This window comes from Paramacrobiotus metropolitanus, unplaced genomic scaffold, assembly GCF_019649055.1.
Source record: "Paramacrobiotus metropolitanus isolate TYO unplaced genomic scaffold, Prichtersi_v1.0 Parri_scaffold0000061, whole genome shotgun sequence".
Taxonomy (NCBI): Eukaryota; Metazoa; Tardigrada; class Eutardigrada; order Parachela; family Macrobiotidae; genus Paramacrobiotus; species Paramacrobiotus metropolitanus.
The window spans coordinates 454,093-471,383 of record NW_026570281.1 but is presented as its reverse complement, the minus strand read 5'-3'; the positions used below and the strand labels follow the sequence as shown (position 1 = coordinate 471,383).

Here is a 17,291-nt window from a genome sequence, read left to right as displayed (position 1 = left end):
CCGGCGAGCTTAACCTTTCAATTCGCTGGCTACAGCTACACTGCTGCTGTACCATCGCATCCCGCGGGCTGCTTCCGTTACTGTTTGACTCGCACAGCCCCGCACGCTACACACACTTCACGCAACACCGTATTCAACACCACGCCGGCCAAGCGAATGCAATCGGTCAGCGTTTAGCCGGGATAAACGCTGCCACGCCATTTAATACCTGCTTACATCCGCCCACATTCATTTCCTATCAATTTATACTTCACCATATATCGTAATCAAATCTTAAATCGGCTGTGGTGTGACTGATGATATGTTACGTTATTACTGTACAGAAATAATTGTTCTCTTGTGAATATATTCTACGGCTCGCCGTACAGCTAAAAAATCAATCCGGTAAATCTACAAAAAACTTGCAGGAGCTCGGTCTTTCACTTGATCGAGTATTGTGAACTCAGAACATAATTGCACCATTTTTCTAGAATTGTATGATTAGCAGTGGACGCGCATGAATTGTCGGTTTATATAAGGCGTATAGGATACAAAATTTGACTCAACACGAACGGTTAAACTTCGAAATCGAGTCATCTCTGATAGGAACACCATCAGAATGATTGTGAAGCGCGGTGTATTAAGGGCTGCTTGAAAAAAGTGTTTGGCCGTGGCGAAAACAAGCGTGACCCAGAGTGGCCACGCGTGTACGATTGTGACTGCCACAAGTTCTAATCGACCAAAGTCGCACAGAAGCTGATTTCCTTTGCGCAACAATATGCCCTGAACAGGTATTAATATTATGTATTTGCAGCCAGGCTTGTGTGAGGGTAATTGAATGCATTATTTGCCGGTGAGAATTATTCAGTGCGTCAGTGACATTTTGGTACTCAGCAATTCATCATGCCGCAACGATATTGTTGCCATACCACTTCGTCGTACCCATTCCGCGGCATAAACAGCCCGGCGAAATTGCTAATTGCAACCAAGAAGCGCTTTATGACACCAATTGCCAAAACGCAATAAGACATTTTGCTCTAGGTTTGGTTTCTGCTTCTTCGGCTTTAGGTACATGTATTTATGCGAGCTAACCCCATCACAAACTGTTATTACATATTAATATATGGATGCTACAAAACAGCTTTTTTTTTTTTTTTACGGGCGGCATTTTGAACATTATGACTGCAATAATCCTTCTACCGCATGTGTTAAATGCAGTTTTGACCTTTATACGATTGTATATAAGTAAAGACGACCCTTAACGGTCGTCTTTTTGGCAGTTTGTTGCTCATGAAATGCGTGGTTCCTCTTCAGCATAATTGGCACGGAGTTTAAGCGGAATTTAATTGTATAATTTGGCAAACAGCGGGGAAATTTGTTGATGGCTGTAGGGAAAATGCGCAATGTGATTACTGTGAATAATTGGCCTGGCTACGTTTAACGGCGCGCAGGATAATTAGCCGGTGATAAAGCATGTCAGCCGCCCAGGTGATCTTGTCATCATGGCTGGAGATTAGGCGCACTTGTAAATTATTTGTCAAAAGCACAACAACCCACTGCTGCGTCTGTTTTTTGTGCCTGCCGCTGGTGTGGCACAGCGTTGTAGTCGTTGTGCAGGTCGCCGTTGACGGTACGACAAACCCTACCAACCGCGCCGCCCAGCGGGACGCCGCGGCCCTCGCCCGCGCTGCCCGCCGTTAACACGCCAATTTTCACTGGCTAACGCTGTCAGTACCCACGCTGTTGTCGCTTTGTGCAGTTTTAGAAAAAAATGATTTTGCCGGCGCATTTACATCTACAACACGTATGCACGATACATAGCGGTATATGCGTATTCCGGCACTCAAATTGGCTTAATTTTTGAATAAGCACTTCAAAATCGGATGCCGGTAGCCGGCGGTAGGTAATGTACGCAGTTCGGCAAGCGGACCTTTCGGAGTAAATATTACATGGTTATTTAGAAATACCCTTGATTAATTAACCCGAAACATGGCAGAACATTATTAATTGGATAAACATCAGCAACGGATAAACAATATAATTTTGCTCACTGTAAAAAGTGCACGTCACTGTCGGTTTACCTACCGCGGTAGCAGTAACGGGTCCCATCAGTATTATATTACGTATAACAAAGCTTATTATTATACTGACCTTTGTGGTGATAAGAAGCACGTTTTACAGCATGCACTACCTCATAATTATGCACCAAGAAATACGCGCCTTCTTAAACTCCTGTGCGTGTACAGCTCCGAGAACTCTTACTTATCAGTACCACGAACGCCGTCGAATGAAGCGAAAGCACTCCTTTGATGGAAGTACTGTTACGAGTATACAAGAAAGCTAAGACAATCGGCTTATCTGCCGATAACCATGAGTGTGTATTTACCTTCGCGCATTTATTTTACTGTTGCTGGTCACATTCTTATTTCTACCATTGCAGATTTGCTTTCAAGAGGGCAAAATTAAATTACATTCCGTATAGTTGAGACCACATTTCGCAATTAAACCAGTAATCATCTAATTTTATTGAATTAGCGACTAGTAAGTTTTGCCATTGTAACGGAAATAACTGTGTCAGTTTCTTTACTTACTTCGACGTGCTGGGCTACAATGAAAGAAATACTGTACTTCTATAGCGCACACGGGTTGCATATTTAAATCTGGAAAGAATACTTCGAATTCAGCCTGTCCTTAGAAGCTAAGCTCTGCTTGCATAAAACCTGAAAAGTTTCTACACTGCTACCGGTATATCCATTTTACTATGGCACGAGTTACGCGCATTGCGATTGTTCTTCCGCTAATGGTAAGTACCATCGTAACAATTGTAGTTAACAGTTAGGTAGAGCGGGTTTTTATGTGGATCATGTTACATCAAGGCGTCGCAATTTATGATATGTATTGAACAAAGTCACCAGCAAACCAAACGAAGTACTTCCGCCTGACTTTGTCTCGACAAATTTGTACTGGACACCATACTTCTAGTAAGCCATTGCAAAAATAATCGAATAATTCTTCTTGGCAAATAGTTTGTGTTAGTTTCTATCGCGGTAAGCATGCCCCGCGCCGATTCAGCCCCACGAGTACCACAACAACGTAACGCCTTCTACCTGGGTGAACCTTGTGAGGAGCCCAACCGGAAGTGTCTACCGAAACGTAGTCAGTGCACGAATAATCGGTGTCAGTGCAAACCCAACTACGCTAGTGCCGGAGCCAACCACTGCAAAGCGCGTGCGTCAGTATTTACGGTATATCTACTGTATATAACCAGGACATTACTAATCCGGTGATTGTGATGATTTGCAGAGCCTGGTACTGTTGTACGCACTTCGGAATGCTCCAATGATACAGACTGCTCTAATCACCTAAACGCGCAGTGCGTGTTAAGTCCCGGTTCGCAGGATGGTTTTTGCTCATGCCGGTACGGCGAAATCTCCCCTTCTTCGTGTCGTAAGTATAACCACGGCAATCTGTAATATTTTCCGGAAGCAGGCTGTAACCGTATCAAAATATTCTTATTATGCGGGAAGAACAGATCTGCATGTTGTGGCTCTTCTGCCAGAACCAAGTGTCGGTGATCCGGCTGCGTATTGTTTTGCACCGAGTGCAACGAGGTGCCACGATTAAAGTGATGTGGACAGCGTAAATTTTATCTGGCGCTTCGAAGACTGTAATGCGAGTTCCAGGACTCCAGCGCAGTTTTGCAGTGGTCATGGAACTCGCTCGGTTGATTTTACTAACAATCCGCTAATATATGATAATGCCATAATTAGGAAATCAAAGGAGAGTCGACTGTTTTACAGGTGCGAGTAATGATAACGTTGACTGCGTGACATCCGATGACTGCACGGGCGGCCAAGAGTGCATGCCATTGCCCACCGAAGCCGAAAGCAGCAGCATGACCTGTCGGTGCCTATTGCAAACCGATATCCTCCACAACGGAACCTGCGCCAACCCAAGCAATCCTTTGAGTTGCAACTCAGCCACACCCTGCCCCGTTCTGGCCGACGGGGGCTACTCCTACTGCCAAGAGGGAGGCACCTGCCAGTGCCTGCAGTCCACCAACAACGTCCCCGGCAAGTATGTCAACGTCGCTGGCAACGTCACTTGCCAAGGTACGTGACCTTTACAGTGCGCTGCCAGAGCAGTGTGTGAGGTTGACAGTCGGTGTTCAATGCAGGCAAAGGCAACGCAGATCGCTGTTCGGCGGCGTCAGAGTGTCCAACGGCTGATGGACTGACTTGCTACAATGGCTTCTGTTCTTGTCTGCCCTATCACCGCCCCAACACTACCAGGCCAGGCGGCCCGCCCAGCCTACCTACCGGCTGCCCCATTGCCTGCACCCCCTGCCTGCCACCCACCTTCCTACTTACTGTCCCACCTGGCACTCCTTGCCTTGCCTGCATTGCTTGCTGCCTCCTCATGCAGCCCACCTACCCCTGGCCCCTACCTCTGCTTGCCTGCCTTCTGCATCCCTTACCTGCTCTACTATGCTCTTTAGCACCAACTTCATGCATAATCCACTTATAGTGTCCCTTACTACGAGATACTATAAGTGGATGACATTCGTCATTTTAGCCATTTTACTAGAACAATGCTTATGTACCGTGCTTTTCGTTTTTCGAATTAAAAACCCTGGGCTTCTAAATTTTCGAAGGTGTTTATTGGGAGGCTTATGCAGCAGAGGATCCTCTTCCTCCAGATTATTGGAGGAGGCTGTAAATGTGAAAAATACGGTACTAGTATATCGTACTGCTGGGAAGGATGCAACAATTAATTTGCACATACAACAAGAATCTGCTGTACATAGCAAGCGCATGAATACTGGAAGCGCATTATTTTTCAGATCATTACGATGCACAGCACGAAGTGCGAGTAATAGCACTATGTCGCAATAAACTGCTAACACTTTTAGCAAGATCCTCGCAAACATTAAATTTTGGTGCACGTTTGGACAACAAAAGTGCATTGTCTACCATCCAGCGCATAACTGACACCTTGGTCGCTCACGCTATTGCACTGGAACTCGGCGGTTTTGTTAATGCTGCATTCCGCGGCAACGTTCCTCAAAGAACTATATGGGGAGTTTCAGCAGCAAGATCGCTTGAACGGTTGTTTGAGCTTTTAACAGCACAGACGGAACCGTATAAAAAATTGGAGTCCCTCCAAAATCTACATGACTCTGTCAAACTGAGGGTCATCCTCTGCTTGGATAACAAGGGTATCCGCGAGGGATTCAGTGGTATAAGAAGCTGTCACCCATATCGACCGGAGCAATACTAGCTAACGGAGGGTTATCGTCTGCAGCTGAAGTACCTCGGCAACTGGATCCGCGCATAAACTTTCAACCATACTTCCGGTCACCATAAAGGTGAAAGAAACTTACTAGGTGAAGCCATAAGGTCACCGAGAGTTTCTACATTTTTCGTCGGAAAAATTTCAGAAAATTAAATAAACTGTAGTTGTTGCAGGCGTGTTTTCGTGTCCATGAATTCCAGCTCGCTTCCAGCCGTGGCATTTTTATAATGCGGCTGCGCTGTCCCAGTACAAGCGGCTGTAGTGAAAACGTTTTATCAGTTTCTTTCCATATATAGACGAACACAATCGCCGAGCGTAACACTTCCGCAACTTTGCTAGTGGGTCTCATCCGATCCCTGCTCGTTCAACGTGTAACTGCAGTGTAAATTACAGTTCGAGCAGTAGTGTCGTTATAGTAGGATGATATAACAGGAGGAAATGGCGCGACAGGATGCGCATATAACGCGTCTTAAGCGGCAGTTGTACAAGTGGTAAGTGTAATTTGCGGCCGAGGGAATTGCTGTTTAACTGCCACTGCCAGGCACTGGACGGAGGAGGCCGACTGGATATTATATATTCCCATGTATAACACTGATGTGGCAGCCGGTGGTGGAATAATCTCATCATATGCATGCAGCCAGTGTGGGTGTTCACTTATTGATTGCCATTGTGAATAACGCTCAGGCTAACTGCCGGCAGCGGCATCTGCCGGCGATCCGCCAGGGATCATCTCCATGTAATTCAGTGCAATATACAAGTACAGCTGTCAACTGGCTACAAACATCATCTACACACACTCGACTCTTGCTTCCGGGACAAGTTACACTGGCCATCCCTGATCGGGCTCCACTTGGCCGACCGCACAATCGCAACAACATTAGGCTCACTCACGCCGCTCCCTCGACAGCGCGCCGCTTTGTAGTTTAGTTGTATGCAGTTAGTCGCATCCGCACCATGTTTACCCATCCATGCAGCAGCTGTATTCACGCTGATCCCCTTCTCCATCACGGCTATAAATCAGGGATGCACCTCACCAACGGATTAACCAACAATTTCTTATGATTAAATTTATTATCGTCTTCCATAGAAAATAGTGGATCTCTGACCTTTAATCCAATGTACCGGCAAATGCAGCGAGTAACTGCGTTAATCGGCGATCTGTGGTACCGGTGTACAAGTACTTGTCGGCTGTGCAGCCTGTGCGCATGTACAGGTAAAGTGGACATCCATAATTTCAACGAAAACCCTTTTTCTGTGATTATCTAATTCTGGATTAATGATCTGTTAAAAAAGGTCATTTTTCGTTCAAGTGTATTTTGTGAGCGTAGGCCTTAATTATTGACTTATATTGTTTCGATCAATGTGGTGTACGCATAATACATTGCACCTAACAGACAATCGGCTTGGCTGTAAAGGCTGATTGAGATGTGTATTTATTGCAAAGGCTGATTGAGAGCGGTTTAAAAATAAATAATTGATAAGGCGTTTGATCGGCACCGCAGTGTAGGGGGACAGGCTCGGGAAGTGTGGTTTTATGTGCGTACGTATGCGTTTTGCAGTGTTAATCCTATGCTTGATTGGATCTGGGGAGTCTCAGACGAGCCGTAATCCCCCGGCGTCTGAGCTGTTCTGCTACCAGTGCAGCGATCAGCCCGACAACACCAACTGCTCACGTCCTGTTGACCTCAAGCCCTGCACGCGCCCCGGCACCAACGTCTGTACCACCAAAGTCACCCACAACGGTACTTCTATGCATGCCTCGCTAACAGTTTAACAGTGTCGTATCGTATAAAATATAAATGCATAACTGCAGTGAGCCGGACGATTAAATTCGCAACCGTTGGTTGCAAATGGCGTCATATTGCACATCTGCATAATGGTTCAAGCGATCTCTTGATTAAAGCTAATGGCACAAACATCGGATTTTAGCGAGTCATTGACTTTATTTACATGCTTGTAATAATAGTTACTACCCACCACAGTACGCCGTACGCGGATGTAGTATGACTTACGATTAATATGCTGTAAAAGCGCAGTAAATTAATGAAATGCACAAGCAATGGCTTTGTGCAGTATCTTATGGCCTGGTTTGCATAATAAAACTGTTTCAATGTCAGCGGAGCGCGGTATGCGGATCACGAAGGAATGCTCGTTCGGGCCGTGCAGCCTGGACAATGCAGGCTCACTGGCGCTGGCTGTCGACCGGCTGTGCGACCGACGCAATGCCGACTGGGAGTGCTCCAAGTGTTGCGGCACCTCCGGTTGCAACCACAACGCCGCACCCGCCCGACCACACTCCACCCGCGTCTTGCGAATCCTCCTGTTTCTCCTCGCAGTCGGCGCATCCCATTGGCCAGGCGTACCCTTCGCCGGCGATCCCTGACATTGAACTGACTACCACGCTGTTGTTCTTCCGAATCGCGTCAATCAAGCGACGATTGTCAGCCGCTGGCAACGATAACACTCTGGTCGTCATCCAGCGGCATTCCCATTAATTTTTCTATCAGCTGACGACGGCTTGTACACTTTCTGCATGCTTGACATAACATTATCCACTTCAAACGTCTTCCTGTCTCCTACTTGATCATGCGATTTTCTTGCCTTCTGCGAAGCACCGTAATTTACAGCAAGTCTCCTTATAGTATTATTCTAACGCAGGTTTGCCAGTGTTGTTTCTTCAGTCACTCAATCGCTGTCACCCTTTTATTGAACTGTTAAATGTAATCTATGGGTATGGCAGCAGTAAAATTTAATAATAATGCACTTCTCGAACACTCACCGTTCGCTGTATAACACGATCCCGCACAATTTCAACACTAAACACTGACATTCATCGCGTATACACTTACAAGCAGCAAGAGCCTCTTGACATGTTCTAAGAAACGACTGCGATTGTTATTCTTTGGTTGAACATGGCTAATGATCAAGGATCAGAAGATGCTGGGGAGACTGGGAAGGAAAGGAGAGAAGGGGAGTGGATGGATGGGATGGATGCTCATTGAGAAGCAGCAGCGATGGCATGGCCCGCGATTGCAGCTGTCAGGCACATCGCTACACCAGGCAGACTCTTGTGGCCTTCTCTGTTTCCTCTTCATTGGGACTTGTCGTGGAGTCGCGCACCGCCGAGTGGATACTGGGCCAACAGTTCATCTTCGATGCCGCGGAGGGCGTAGTGGTGTTCACACAGCTCCAGCGCTTCCCATTCAGCCTGAAAACACAACACTCATGCCAGCATCGGACCACACCCACTGAGTAGACCAGAGAATTACGTGTTTTTTTACCAAATAAGAATATACGCATACTTAACATTGACAGCGATCCCATTGACTAGCTCACTCGCCCGGATATAAAAGCTGCGTTTTTATCGCTCATGATGTAAAACTTTTTACGCTGCCCACATTTTACGATTACGTGTTCGGTTGTTCCGATGTAAAATACCTTATACCATTAAAATAAGCAACACCTTCTACGGATTTAAAACCATTTAAAACTCGACCCTATCCCAATGCCTACACTCTACTACCGAGTAGCAATGATCCAACCAACCAGAAAGTACCCTAGGGTAGGGTACAACCGTACAAGATAATAAAAACAAAATGAAAGTATTATGAAACCCAGTCTCATATCATTTGGCTGACAATGAATACTAGGTGGGAAGGTGCAGCGATTAAGATGCACAACTCCTGCAGCAACAACGCAACAGTTTTTATCAGTGTTATAAAAAATGCCAGAAAATCTCCAATATTATCGACACACCATACACCACTGAATTAAATTTACCGAGCTAACAATAAACTGAATTCGTCAATCACATGTTGATAAAAAAAACTACGATTAAAAACCACATATCTGTAAATGTGATCTGGAAATCTTAATGCAAAATAAAACGGATCCATTCTAGCAGTTCTTAATGAAAAGTATCCAACAAAAAGAACTCAATGCAATATTTACCGTAAACAAATTTAAAAAATTCACCACGATTAAAAACCACCTCGGTTAATTTCAGCCAACCGCAAGAACATCCCTTTTCAGACGTGCGGTGCTTACCTTGAAGGCTTGTTTGGGATCAGGAGGCGCACCGGACACGTTGACCTGGTCCTCCATGAACTTGGTCTGGTCAGCCGCTAGATGCATCGACAACAGCAATCAAAGTAAGACATCCGTTCATATGCTTCTCTGACACAACGTATTAAAATCGCAGAGTACAATACTAACCGTTGTCGGCACCCAACACCAGCGAGTAGATCTGCCGTAGACCGAACACATTGAGAAAATACCAGGACGCAGAACTAACCCTACACACACGATCACATTATTAGTCAACACCAACCCCACAGCGTCCGCACATTGATGGTGCGGTTTCTTACCAGGACGGATCCAGGTACGGCAGGTTGATTCCCCGCTGCAGCATGTCCTTGAAGCGCCAGGTCAGAGGGAATGGCACCTTGGCTGATGGACAAAAGGACTGTTGCAGCACACAGCGGAAGGGGATACGAGTACAGCTACTTGAGGCTTACTAGTGACAAATCCCGAGAAGATCCAGTTAATCCAGCCGCCCACGGCTATCATCGGCAGCACGTTCACCAGGTTACCCTTCAGCATGTCCTGCAGCGTGTTGGGATCTGCAAGACAAAAAACACAGCGTCAAAGGCAGCCCTTCAAATGATTGGTCGAACCTATTAGCACAGCATATGTGCTGTGAACATAAATTTAAAATATCAAAAATAATATACAAAGCAGCTCTACGCAGCTGACGTCATGAACGCTTTTAAACCTTAAATGCCGCTCTCTGTTTTCCACAAACACTTATTAATTAAAATTATTTAAGCTGAAAGATGAAAAAAACCAAAATATTCATACACCCATATTTAATCTTTATATCGACATACTGTATAATCAATTATCATATATGATATTAAACACTCTTCAGACTTTAAAGGAGTGCAAGGGACAGTGGCCCAGTGATAAGGCAAGATTTATCCAAACTTGCACTTGAAACGCAAGATTTTTCCAAACAGGATTTATCTTAGCAGTTAGCAGTACCAAGTGCTCGCATGTAGTTTGTTGTTTGCAAGCCTTTTATTTAATTCTACAGTTACACTCTCCATCCCTCACCTTGCATTGGATTGGCCGCCGGAGCCGGCCGATCTTGCGCCACCTTGAGAATCCCGGTTTCTTTATCGTTGAAGTAGTGCTTGCGCATGAGGAAGGAGTTCTTGGGGATGTACTTGCCGTTCTCGCGCAGCATGCGACTGCGCAGCAGTGCTTGTCTGTTCAAAGCAAACCATGCAGTGCTCACAGTCAGTCCGCATTCCGCAAACTTCTGCGTAACTTACGTGTCCATGACTTGTTTCAGCTCAACCTTCTTCTGGGATGTCAGCAGAATAGACACATAGTGGCGAATGATCCCGATGAAGAATGTTACCACGATGATGGGCACGAAGACCCATGTGCGGATGTTAGGATCCAGCAGCAGTTCCGCCATGCCAATGATCAATTTTGCCACCGATCCACACACTACACAATTCGTGATCCCACGCTGACGAACGAACGATAACAGACAACGCGTTCAAACCTGCGCCGAAATCATCGTAACACTGCAATAATTAATTCACTAACCTTCTATTAAACTGCCATGAAGCAGCGCAAAAGTACTAAAAAGTCGTATAAAATAAATTATAAATTGCTAAAATATATTAAATATTTACGATACAGTATACAGTATACACTTTACAGTAATTTTTTTCGAAAGACCAGTTTGGTTAAAGGAAATGTACCCCGTAGCTGTGCGCTCGTGACGGTACGCCATGTAAAGCAACTAATTTATTTAATCAAAGAAGTCGGTTAACTTCCCGTACCTTTGTGCGGTACAAAGGCCTGTTCTACTCGGAATTAGCAGGCCTCAGCCAAAAATTGTGCATTTACATCGGGTCAGTCACCCCCACTCAGACATCTTCCGCTCATTACGCCAAAGCTGGCTAGAGCAGCCAACGTGTCACAGCCAAACATGCATTGCAAATCTGTTTTCTGCGTTTTGACGCTTCGTCACTGGATGTTTTGAAAATATAACACTGGATTGAGAATACCAGCAACATTTGCGTTTTAACCGATATTAATCGGTGTCAATCAGTCAGCGGGATTTGTGGGAAGGCAGAGCGATCTGTCTGAAGTGGAGCTGCGTGAGTGGGAGTTAATCGAGGTGCGCGGATCGGTGGCGCTCGTGGACCTGCCCATCGATCGCATCCTGTCGGCCTTCCTGCCGCGATCCCTTTCCTCCTCGGGCCCCCCGCCCAGCAGAAAAATGCTGACCAAATTCGAGTCCAAATCGGCGCGCGTCAAAGGCTTGGCCTTCCATCCGAAACGGCCGTGGATCCTGTCCAGCCTGCACACGGGATCCATCCAGCTGTGGGACTACCGTCTCACCACGCTCATCGACAAATTCGACGAGCACGAGGGCCCCGTCCGCGGCATCCACTTCCACCATCAGCAACCGCTCTTCGTGTCCGGCGGCGATGACTACAAGATCAAGGTGTGGAATTACAAACTGCGGCGCTGCATGTTCACGCTGCTGGGCCATCTGGACTACATCCGCACCACTTTCTTCCACCACGAATACCCTTGGATTGTCAGCTGCAGCGACGATCAGACGGTCCGCATCTGGAACTGGCAGTCACGCCACTGCATCAGCATTCTCACAGGTACCTCCATGTCATTGGTCTTTTCTAGCCGTAAACTTTCCGCGCGAATATGTTTTATCCACACTTGACACGTCATCCAGGAATTGGATGGTGGACAGTCGCCCTGCGCTCTGTATTTCGTTTGATTTTGCAGTTTGTATGCGTATTGTTTGGGGGTGAATACTACGGAGACTATTTGTCAGCAGAAAATCTATAAATTTTGTTAACGTTTTTTGCAGTAGCCAGTAATTCAGTTCCAATTTTAATTCCGATAACGGATAATTATAGTATTTTGCTATTTTCATTAAATGAGTTCAAGTAGCTAGTAGTCATATAACTTGCATACAGTCATGATTGTATCACATCAAAATTTGTTAGGCTAGAATGATGATTGTAAGAGTTTGTTTTTGCCGTACTTGCTCTGAAACTGTCAAAAGCTGCTGTTTTGTAACCTGCTATCCTGATGGTTGCAGGGCACAACCACTACGTGATGTGCGCACAGTTTCACCCCGCGGAAGATCTTGTCATCTCGGCGTCGTTGGACCAGACGATCCGTGTGTGGGATATTTCCGGTTTGCGCAAGAAGAACGTGGCGCCCGGCCCCGGTGGTATGGACAGTGTGCGAACACCGGGTCAGACGGAGCTATTCGGGCAATCCGACGCGGTGGTCAAATTCGTCTTGGAGGGACACGATCGCGGTGTCAACTGGGCTACCTTCCATCCCACCATGAAGCTCATTGTCTCTGGCTCCGACGACCGCCAGGTGAAGGTCTGGCGTTACAGCCGTAAGTTCGCTCTATCAAATTCAGTCACTTCGATTAGCGCCGATTTCTGTTTGCTGCTACGTAGTACACGCTGTGAGTGAGGAAGTTTGTGGTAATTTTTATGGACTCTCTAGATTTCACAAATCCAAAATAAATACAATTTGTCTTCGAAGCCTATACGCAGTCTTTACCTTTACACATTGTAAGTTGATTTAAGACGTGGTGAGTAAAAAGCTGTCCAACTATACGAGGAAATGTCCTCTTCGAGTTTTGGTTATCGCGCATATTCTTATCACAGAGCGAAAAATTAACCCAGAAAATTTTCTCGCTGTTGTTATGATTTTTAATTACTGTGGTGTAAAATTGAATTTAATTCTCATTTGAGTTGATTAGCATTAAAAAATAAAAATTTGTTTGCAGAGGAGAAGGCCTGGGAGATCGATTCCTGCCGCGGTCACTACAACAACGTCTCCTGTGTGACCTTCGCTAACAACCAGGAGCTGATCCTTAGTAATTCGGAGGACAAGAGTATTCGCGTGTGGGAGATGTCCAAGCGGCAGTGCCTGTACACTTTCCGCCGTGAACATGACCGCTACTGGGTCATCGCCGCGCATCCCTCTTTGAACCTGTATGCCGCTGGCCACGACAACGGCACCGTCGTTTTCAAGCTGGAACGAGAACGGCCGGCTTTCTCCGTAAGCAACAACTTGCTCTACTACGTCAAGGAGCAATACGTGCGCTGTCTGGATTTCAACACGGCAAAAGATGTGGCCGTGCTGCAGTATCGCAGCAGCGGCCGTACGCCCGTCTTCTCCGCAGCCTACAATCCCGCCGAAAACGCCATTCTGCTGGTTACCCGCGGGACGGACAACGGCATGTACGAGATCTACAATTTGCCTAAGGACGCCGGGCAGCGAGAGCCGGATATGTCGGATGGAAAGCGCTCGGGTGGGATGGCGGCTGTTTGGGTTGCCCGTAATCGTTTCGCTGTCCTGGATCGTTCTAAACAGGTGAGTCAATGGATTCGTTATCCGTTAGCGCATTTTTGATACGCCCATGATTTGACCACTGGTGACGTCAATTAATTTCGAAAAAAAGGAAGTTGTAAATTTATTAAAGCAATGTTGTGGCTGTTTAGGACTTTTCTTGAAATTCAATGAAAATCAGAAAAACAGGGCAATTTTTTACGCTAATGATTTGTCTGTTCAGATTTTAGTGAAAAACTTGAAGAACGAAGAGGCGGGGAAGAAGATTCAGTTGTCGGGATGTGATGAGATATTTTACGCGGGCACCGGCGTGCTGCTGTATAAGGACGGCGACCAGATGATTATGTACGATCTGCAGCAGAAAGGGTACGTTTTGGCACCGCACACTTTCTGCAATCATTGTGTGTTTATTGCTCCTTTATTTTGTGCAGTCCCCTGGCACAGGCGCGCATCCCTAAAGTGAAATACGTTGTGTGGTCCACGGACATGGCTTACGTGGCCATGCTCAGCAAGCATCGTACGTTTGACTCTTGTCGTCAGCCTGCGCTTGCGTTTTAGATTTTTGCTGTTGCAGAGGTGACGCTATGCACGCGGTCACTGGAGATTCTGACGACCATCACGGAAACAGTAAACGTCAAGAGTGGCGCCTGGGACGAGAATAATGTTTTCATCTACACCACCGGCAACCACATCAAATACGCTATTCTCAACGGGTGAGATCAGTTATTTTCCAGAATACGTCACGCTTTTGAAAAACGTGATTAATTGTAGTGATCACGGCATCATTCGCACGCTGGACTTTGTTATCTACATTACACGCATAAAAGCCAACAACGTCTACTGCTTGGATCGCGATGCATCACCCCGCGTCTTGACCATCGATCCCACAGAGTACCGATTTAAGCTGGCGGTATCGCAGCGCCGCTACGATGAGGTGGGTTTTATTTGTCCAAGATGGTCTTTTCTTCAAACCTGATTTGTTGGTCATTTTTAGGTGCTGCACATGGTGAAGCATTCAAAATTAATTGGTCAGTCCATTATTGCCTACCTGCAGCAAAAAGGTTACCCGGAGATTGCTCTGCATTTCGTCAAAGACGATAAGACCCGCTTTACACTGGCTCTGGAATGCGGCAACATTGACGTGGCGCTGGAGGCCGCGCGTACCATCGATGATAAGTTGTGCTGGGAACGGCTGGCGGAAGCCGCATTGCTACAGGTCAGCACGGCTTTTGTGTTCATTCCCCCTTTTTCTTCGTGATTCGTATTCTGATTCGTATTCTTCGTGGTTCTTAATTCTGAAATTGTGCGGCTGTTAACAGGGCAATCACCAAGTGGTGGAAATGGCGTACCAACGCACCAAAAACTTCGACAAACTCTCCTTTTTGTATCTGATCACGGGCAACTTGGACAAACTGCGCAAAATGATGAAGATCGCGGAGGTGCGCAAGGATAGCAGCGGGCAGTTCCGTGATGCGCTGCTGCTGGGCGATGTGGGCGAGCAGGTGAAGATTCTGGAGAACAGCGGCCAGCACAGCATGGCCATGTTGGCGGCGCAGACCTATGGGTTTGAGGAGGCGGCGCAGCGCTTACGGCAGCATTTCGACGAGGGGGAGAATGTGCCGGATAGTGTGGCGGATGCGGTTGTGTTCCGGCCGGCGCCGCCTATCCAGCGCTTGGAAGAGAACTGGCCGCTGCTAACGGTGTCTAAAAGCTTTTTCGAGGGGGCAGCCGCGGCGGCTAAGATCCCTAAGAATCTAGCGGCCAATCTGGAAATGGCCGGGGATGAGGAAGCAACGGGATGGGGCGATGAAGATCTGTTCGGCGAAGGCGAGGACGCCCAACCGAAAGCCGGTAATGCGAAGCGATTGTGTTGGTGGTGACGGTAATTATTTTGTTGTTTATTACGTAGCAGGAAAAGGAGACGATGACGAAGGCGGTGGCTGGGATGTAGATGAGGAGCTGGACATACCCGTGGATGTGGCCCCGGCGGCAGAGACGAAAGATTCCAGTGGATACTTTGTGCCGCCACCGCGCGGTCATTCCCTGCCTCACAACTGGACCCTGCACTCCCATCTGGCCATTGATCACGTCATGGCCGGTTCCTTCGACAGCGCCTGCCGATTGCTGCATGACCAGATTGGCGTGGTGGATTTTGAACCGCTGCAAGAGACGATGTTATCGCTGTTCAAGCGTGGCCGGGCTGTCTTCCAGCCGCAGTCTGGTGTGCCGGCCCTCTTCGCGTATCCGCTGCGCAACTGGCAGGGTGGCAATCCGGCTACCTTTGCCCCGGTACTTGGCGTGCAGCTGGCTGATCTGGGACGGCGAGTGCAGGTGTGCTATCAGCTAACCACCGGCGGTAAGTTCGGGGAGGCGCTGGACGGGTTCCGCAAGATTATGTGGAGTATTCCGTTTTTGGCCGTCAACACTCGCGACGAACAAAAGGAAGCAACGCAGCTCCTGGATATCTGTCGGGAGTACGCGCTGGGATTAAGCATCGAGTTGGCACGCAAAGAACTTGGCAAAGACAGTGTGGAAGATCAGAAGCGGTCATGCGAGGTACGAGTTTTTATATTCGGGAAATCGGTATTGAGACTGCCTTGGGGTGACCAGTGTTCCTAACAACAGGAGTGCAAGCGCACTTCGGTTTTTAGTTGTTTCAACAATTAAAATTAAGTCTATTGTGCTTGATACTGATTAATTAAATCATAATTAATTCATCAATACAGTAATACTTTTAAGTTAATCAAGTTTAATTTTTGAAAAATGACTTGAAAATTAGCAGATTGATCCAAACATCCGCTGCACTGCCGCGAATAATGGCAAAGATGCATTGTTTTGCGCGTACTCAAGGTAATTTGTCTTTTTAGATGGCGGCGTACTTCGCCCACTGCAAGCTGCAGCCAGTGCACCAGATGCTGACGCTGCGCATGGCCATGAGTTTAGCGTGGAAGCTGAGCTGCTTCAAGACGGCCGGGTCCTTCGCGCGGCGCCTGTTGGAACTGGGCCCCAAGCCGGAGGTGGGGACGCAGGCGCGGAAGATTCTGCAGGCGGCGGACGCCAACCCCACCGAGGCGCTGCAGCTGGACTATGACGAGCACAATCCCTTCAGCATCTGCGGCTACTCTTTCACGCCCATCTACCGCGGCCGACCGGAAATCAAGTCAGCCTTCTGCGGCGCCAGCTACCTGCCGCAGTACGGCGGGCGAGTCTGCAACATCGATCAGGTGTCGCAGATCGGCAAGAGCGCTCAGGGGCTGCGCATCACATGGACGCCTCACGACAGCAAACGCTGAGACGGAAGTTCATGCAAATATGGATTTCCGTCCGGTTTCATTTGGTGCATAGGCTTATCTCTTCTCTTTCTAGCCTAAATTAATACTGTTTCCGTACCCGTTGCTGGCTGTTTTCTTCTGGTATGCAATTATAATTGTTTTTGTCCGTGAAAAGTAATTTAAATGCGTCTTCTATACGCTAATGTTATTTTTTAAATAAATTGATTGGTTAGGTTTTGCATTGAGTGGCGTATAGTGCAATCTTTCATTCATTTAAACAAAGATTCTCATTGCAAAAGCTACTTCAGTACTAAGCCG

General features: G+C 47.1%; 4 protein-coding genes across 6 annotated transcripts; 3 read left to right on the top strand and 1 right to left on the bottom strand.

Moving 5' to 3' along the window:
• Positions 1-2,406: 2,406 nt before the first annotated feature.
• On the top strand, positions 2,407-4,506 carry LOC129593254 (integrin beta-6-like). The gene is made up of 5 exons (XM_055489472.1): positions 2,407-2,782; positions 3,006-3,207; positions 3,283-3,426; positions 3,780-4,091; positions 4,157-4,506. Exons 1-5 carry the CDS (start codon positions 2,741-2,743, stop codon positions 4,504-4,506), a joined length of 1,050 nt encoding a protein of 349 aa, XP_055345447.1. The 5' UTR covers positions 2,407-2,740.
• On the top strand, positions 4,493-8,035 carry LOC129593269 (ly6/PLAUR domain-containing protein 1-like). 2 transcript variants are annotated; one of them, XM_055489492.1, is made up of 4 exons: positions 4,493-5,347; positions 5,448-6,487; positions 6,834-7,016; positions 7,392-8,035. In XM_055489492.1, exons 2-4 carry the CDS (start codon positions 6,391-6,393, stop codon positions 7,655-7,657), a joined length of 546 nt encoding a protein of 181 aa, XP_055345467.1. In that variant the 5' UTR covers positions 4,493-5,347; positions 5,448-6,390; the 3' UTR covers positions 7,658-8,035. The 2 variants fall into 2 exon arrangements, with proteins under 2 accessions (XP_055345467.1, XP_055345468.1); XM_055489493.1 differs by having other exon boundaries at positions 4,493-5,365.
• On the bottom strand, positions 8,011-10,990 carry LOC129593268 (ER membrane protein complex subunit 3-like). Its single transcript, XM_055489491.1, has 7 exons — positions 10,611-10,990; positions 10,390-10,544; positions 9,792-9,896; positions 9,642-9,723; positions 9,490-9,569; positions 9,322-9,398; positions 8,011-8,482 (listed from the first exon to the last, which is right to left on the bottom strand). Exons 1-7 carry the CDS (start codon positions 10,757-10,759, stop codon positions 8,366-8,368), a joined length of 765 nt encoding a protein of 254 aa, XP_055345466.1. The 5' UTR covers positions 10,760-10,990; the 3' UTR covers positions 8,011-8,365.
• Positions 10,991-11,280: 290 nt separating this feature from the next.
• Positions 11,281-17,206, top strand: LOC129593291 (coatomer subunit alpha-like). Of its 2 annotated transcripts, none has more exons than XM_055489525.1 (11): positions 11,281-11,972; positions 12,425-12,736; positions 13,136-13,725; positions 13,925-14,067; positions 14,133-14,218; positions 14,276-14,414; positions 14,473-14,635; positions 14,696-14,917; positions 15,021-15,552; positions 15,614-16,257; positions 16,569-17,206. In XM_055489525.1, exons 1-11 carry the CDS (start codon positions 11,576-11,578, stop codon positions 16,992-16,994), a joined length of 3,654 nt encoding a protein of 1,217 aa, XP_055345500.1. In that variant the 5' UTR covers positions 11,281-11,575; the 3' UTR covers positions 16,995-17,206. The 2 variants fall into 2 exon arrangements, with proteins under 2 accessions (XP_055345500.1, XP_055345499.1); XM_055489524.1 differs by having other exon boundaries at positions 15,611-16,257.
• Positions 17,207-17,291: the final 85 nt, after the last annotated feature.

Bases quoted from the DNA above. Each gene is read 5' to 3' on its own strand.
- LOC129593254 (XM_055489472.1), top strand. From the start codon at position 2,741: ATGGCACGAGTTACGCGCATTGCGATTGTTCTTCCGCTAATG. The intron at 2,783-3,005 runs GTAAGTACCATC...CTTGGCAAATAG, and splicing joins CGATTGTTCTTCCGCTAATG to TTTGTGTTAGTTTCTATCGC. The intron at 3,427-3,779 runs GTAAGTATAACC...ACTGTTTTACAG, and splicing joins AATCTCCCCTTCTTCGTGTC to GTGCGAGTAATGATAACGTT.
- LOC129593269 (XM_055489492.1), top strand. From the start codon at position 6,391: ATGTACCGGCAAATGCAGCGAGTAACTGCGTTAATCGGCGATCTGTGG. The intron at 6,488-6,833 runs GTAAAGTGGACA...TGCGTTTTGCAG, and splicing joins CAGCCTGTGCGCATGTACAG to TGTTAATCCTATGCTTGATT. The intron at 7,017-7,391 runs GTACTTCTATGC...TTTCAATGTCAG, and splicing joins CACCAAAGTCACCCACAACG to CGGAGCGCGGTATGCGGATC.
- LOC129593268 (XM_055489491.1), bottom strand. From the start codon at position 10,759: ATGGCGGAACTGCTGCTGGATCCTAACATCCGCACATGGGTCTTCGTG. The intron at 9,724-9,791 runs GTAAGCCTCAAG...TTTGTCCATCAG, and splicing joins CTTCTCGGGATTTGTCACTA to CCAAGGTGCCATTCCCTCTG. The intron at 8,483-9,321 runs GTAAGCACCGCA...TTGTGTTTTCAG, and splicing joins ATCCCAAACAAGCCTTCAAG to GCTGAATGGGAAGCGCTGGA.
- LOC129593291 (XM_055489524.1), top strand. From the start codon at position 11,576: ATGCTGACCAAATTCGAGTCCAAATCGGCGCGCGTCAAAGGCTTGGCC. The intron at 11,973-12,424 runs GTACCTCCATGT...TGATGGTTGCAG, and splicing joins CTGCATCAGCATTCTCACAG to GGCACAACCACTACGTGATG. The intron at 15,553-15,610 runs GTAATGCGAAGC...TTTATTACGTAG, and splicing joins GGACGCCCAACCGAAAGCCG to CAGGAAAAGGAGACGATGAC.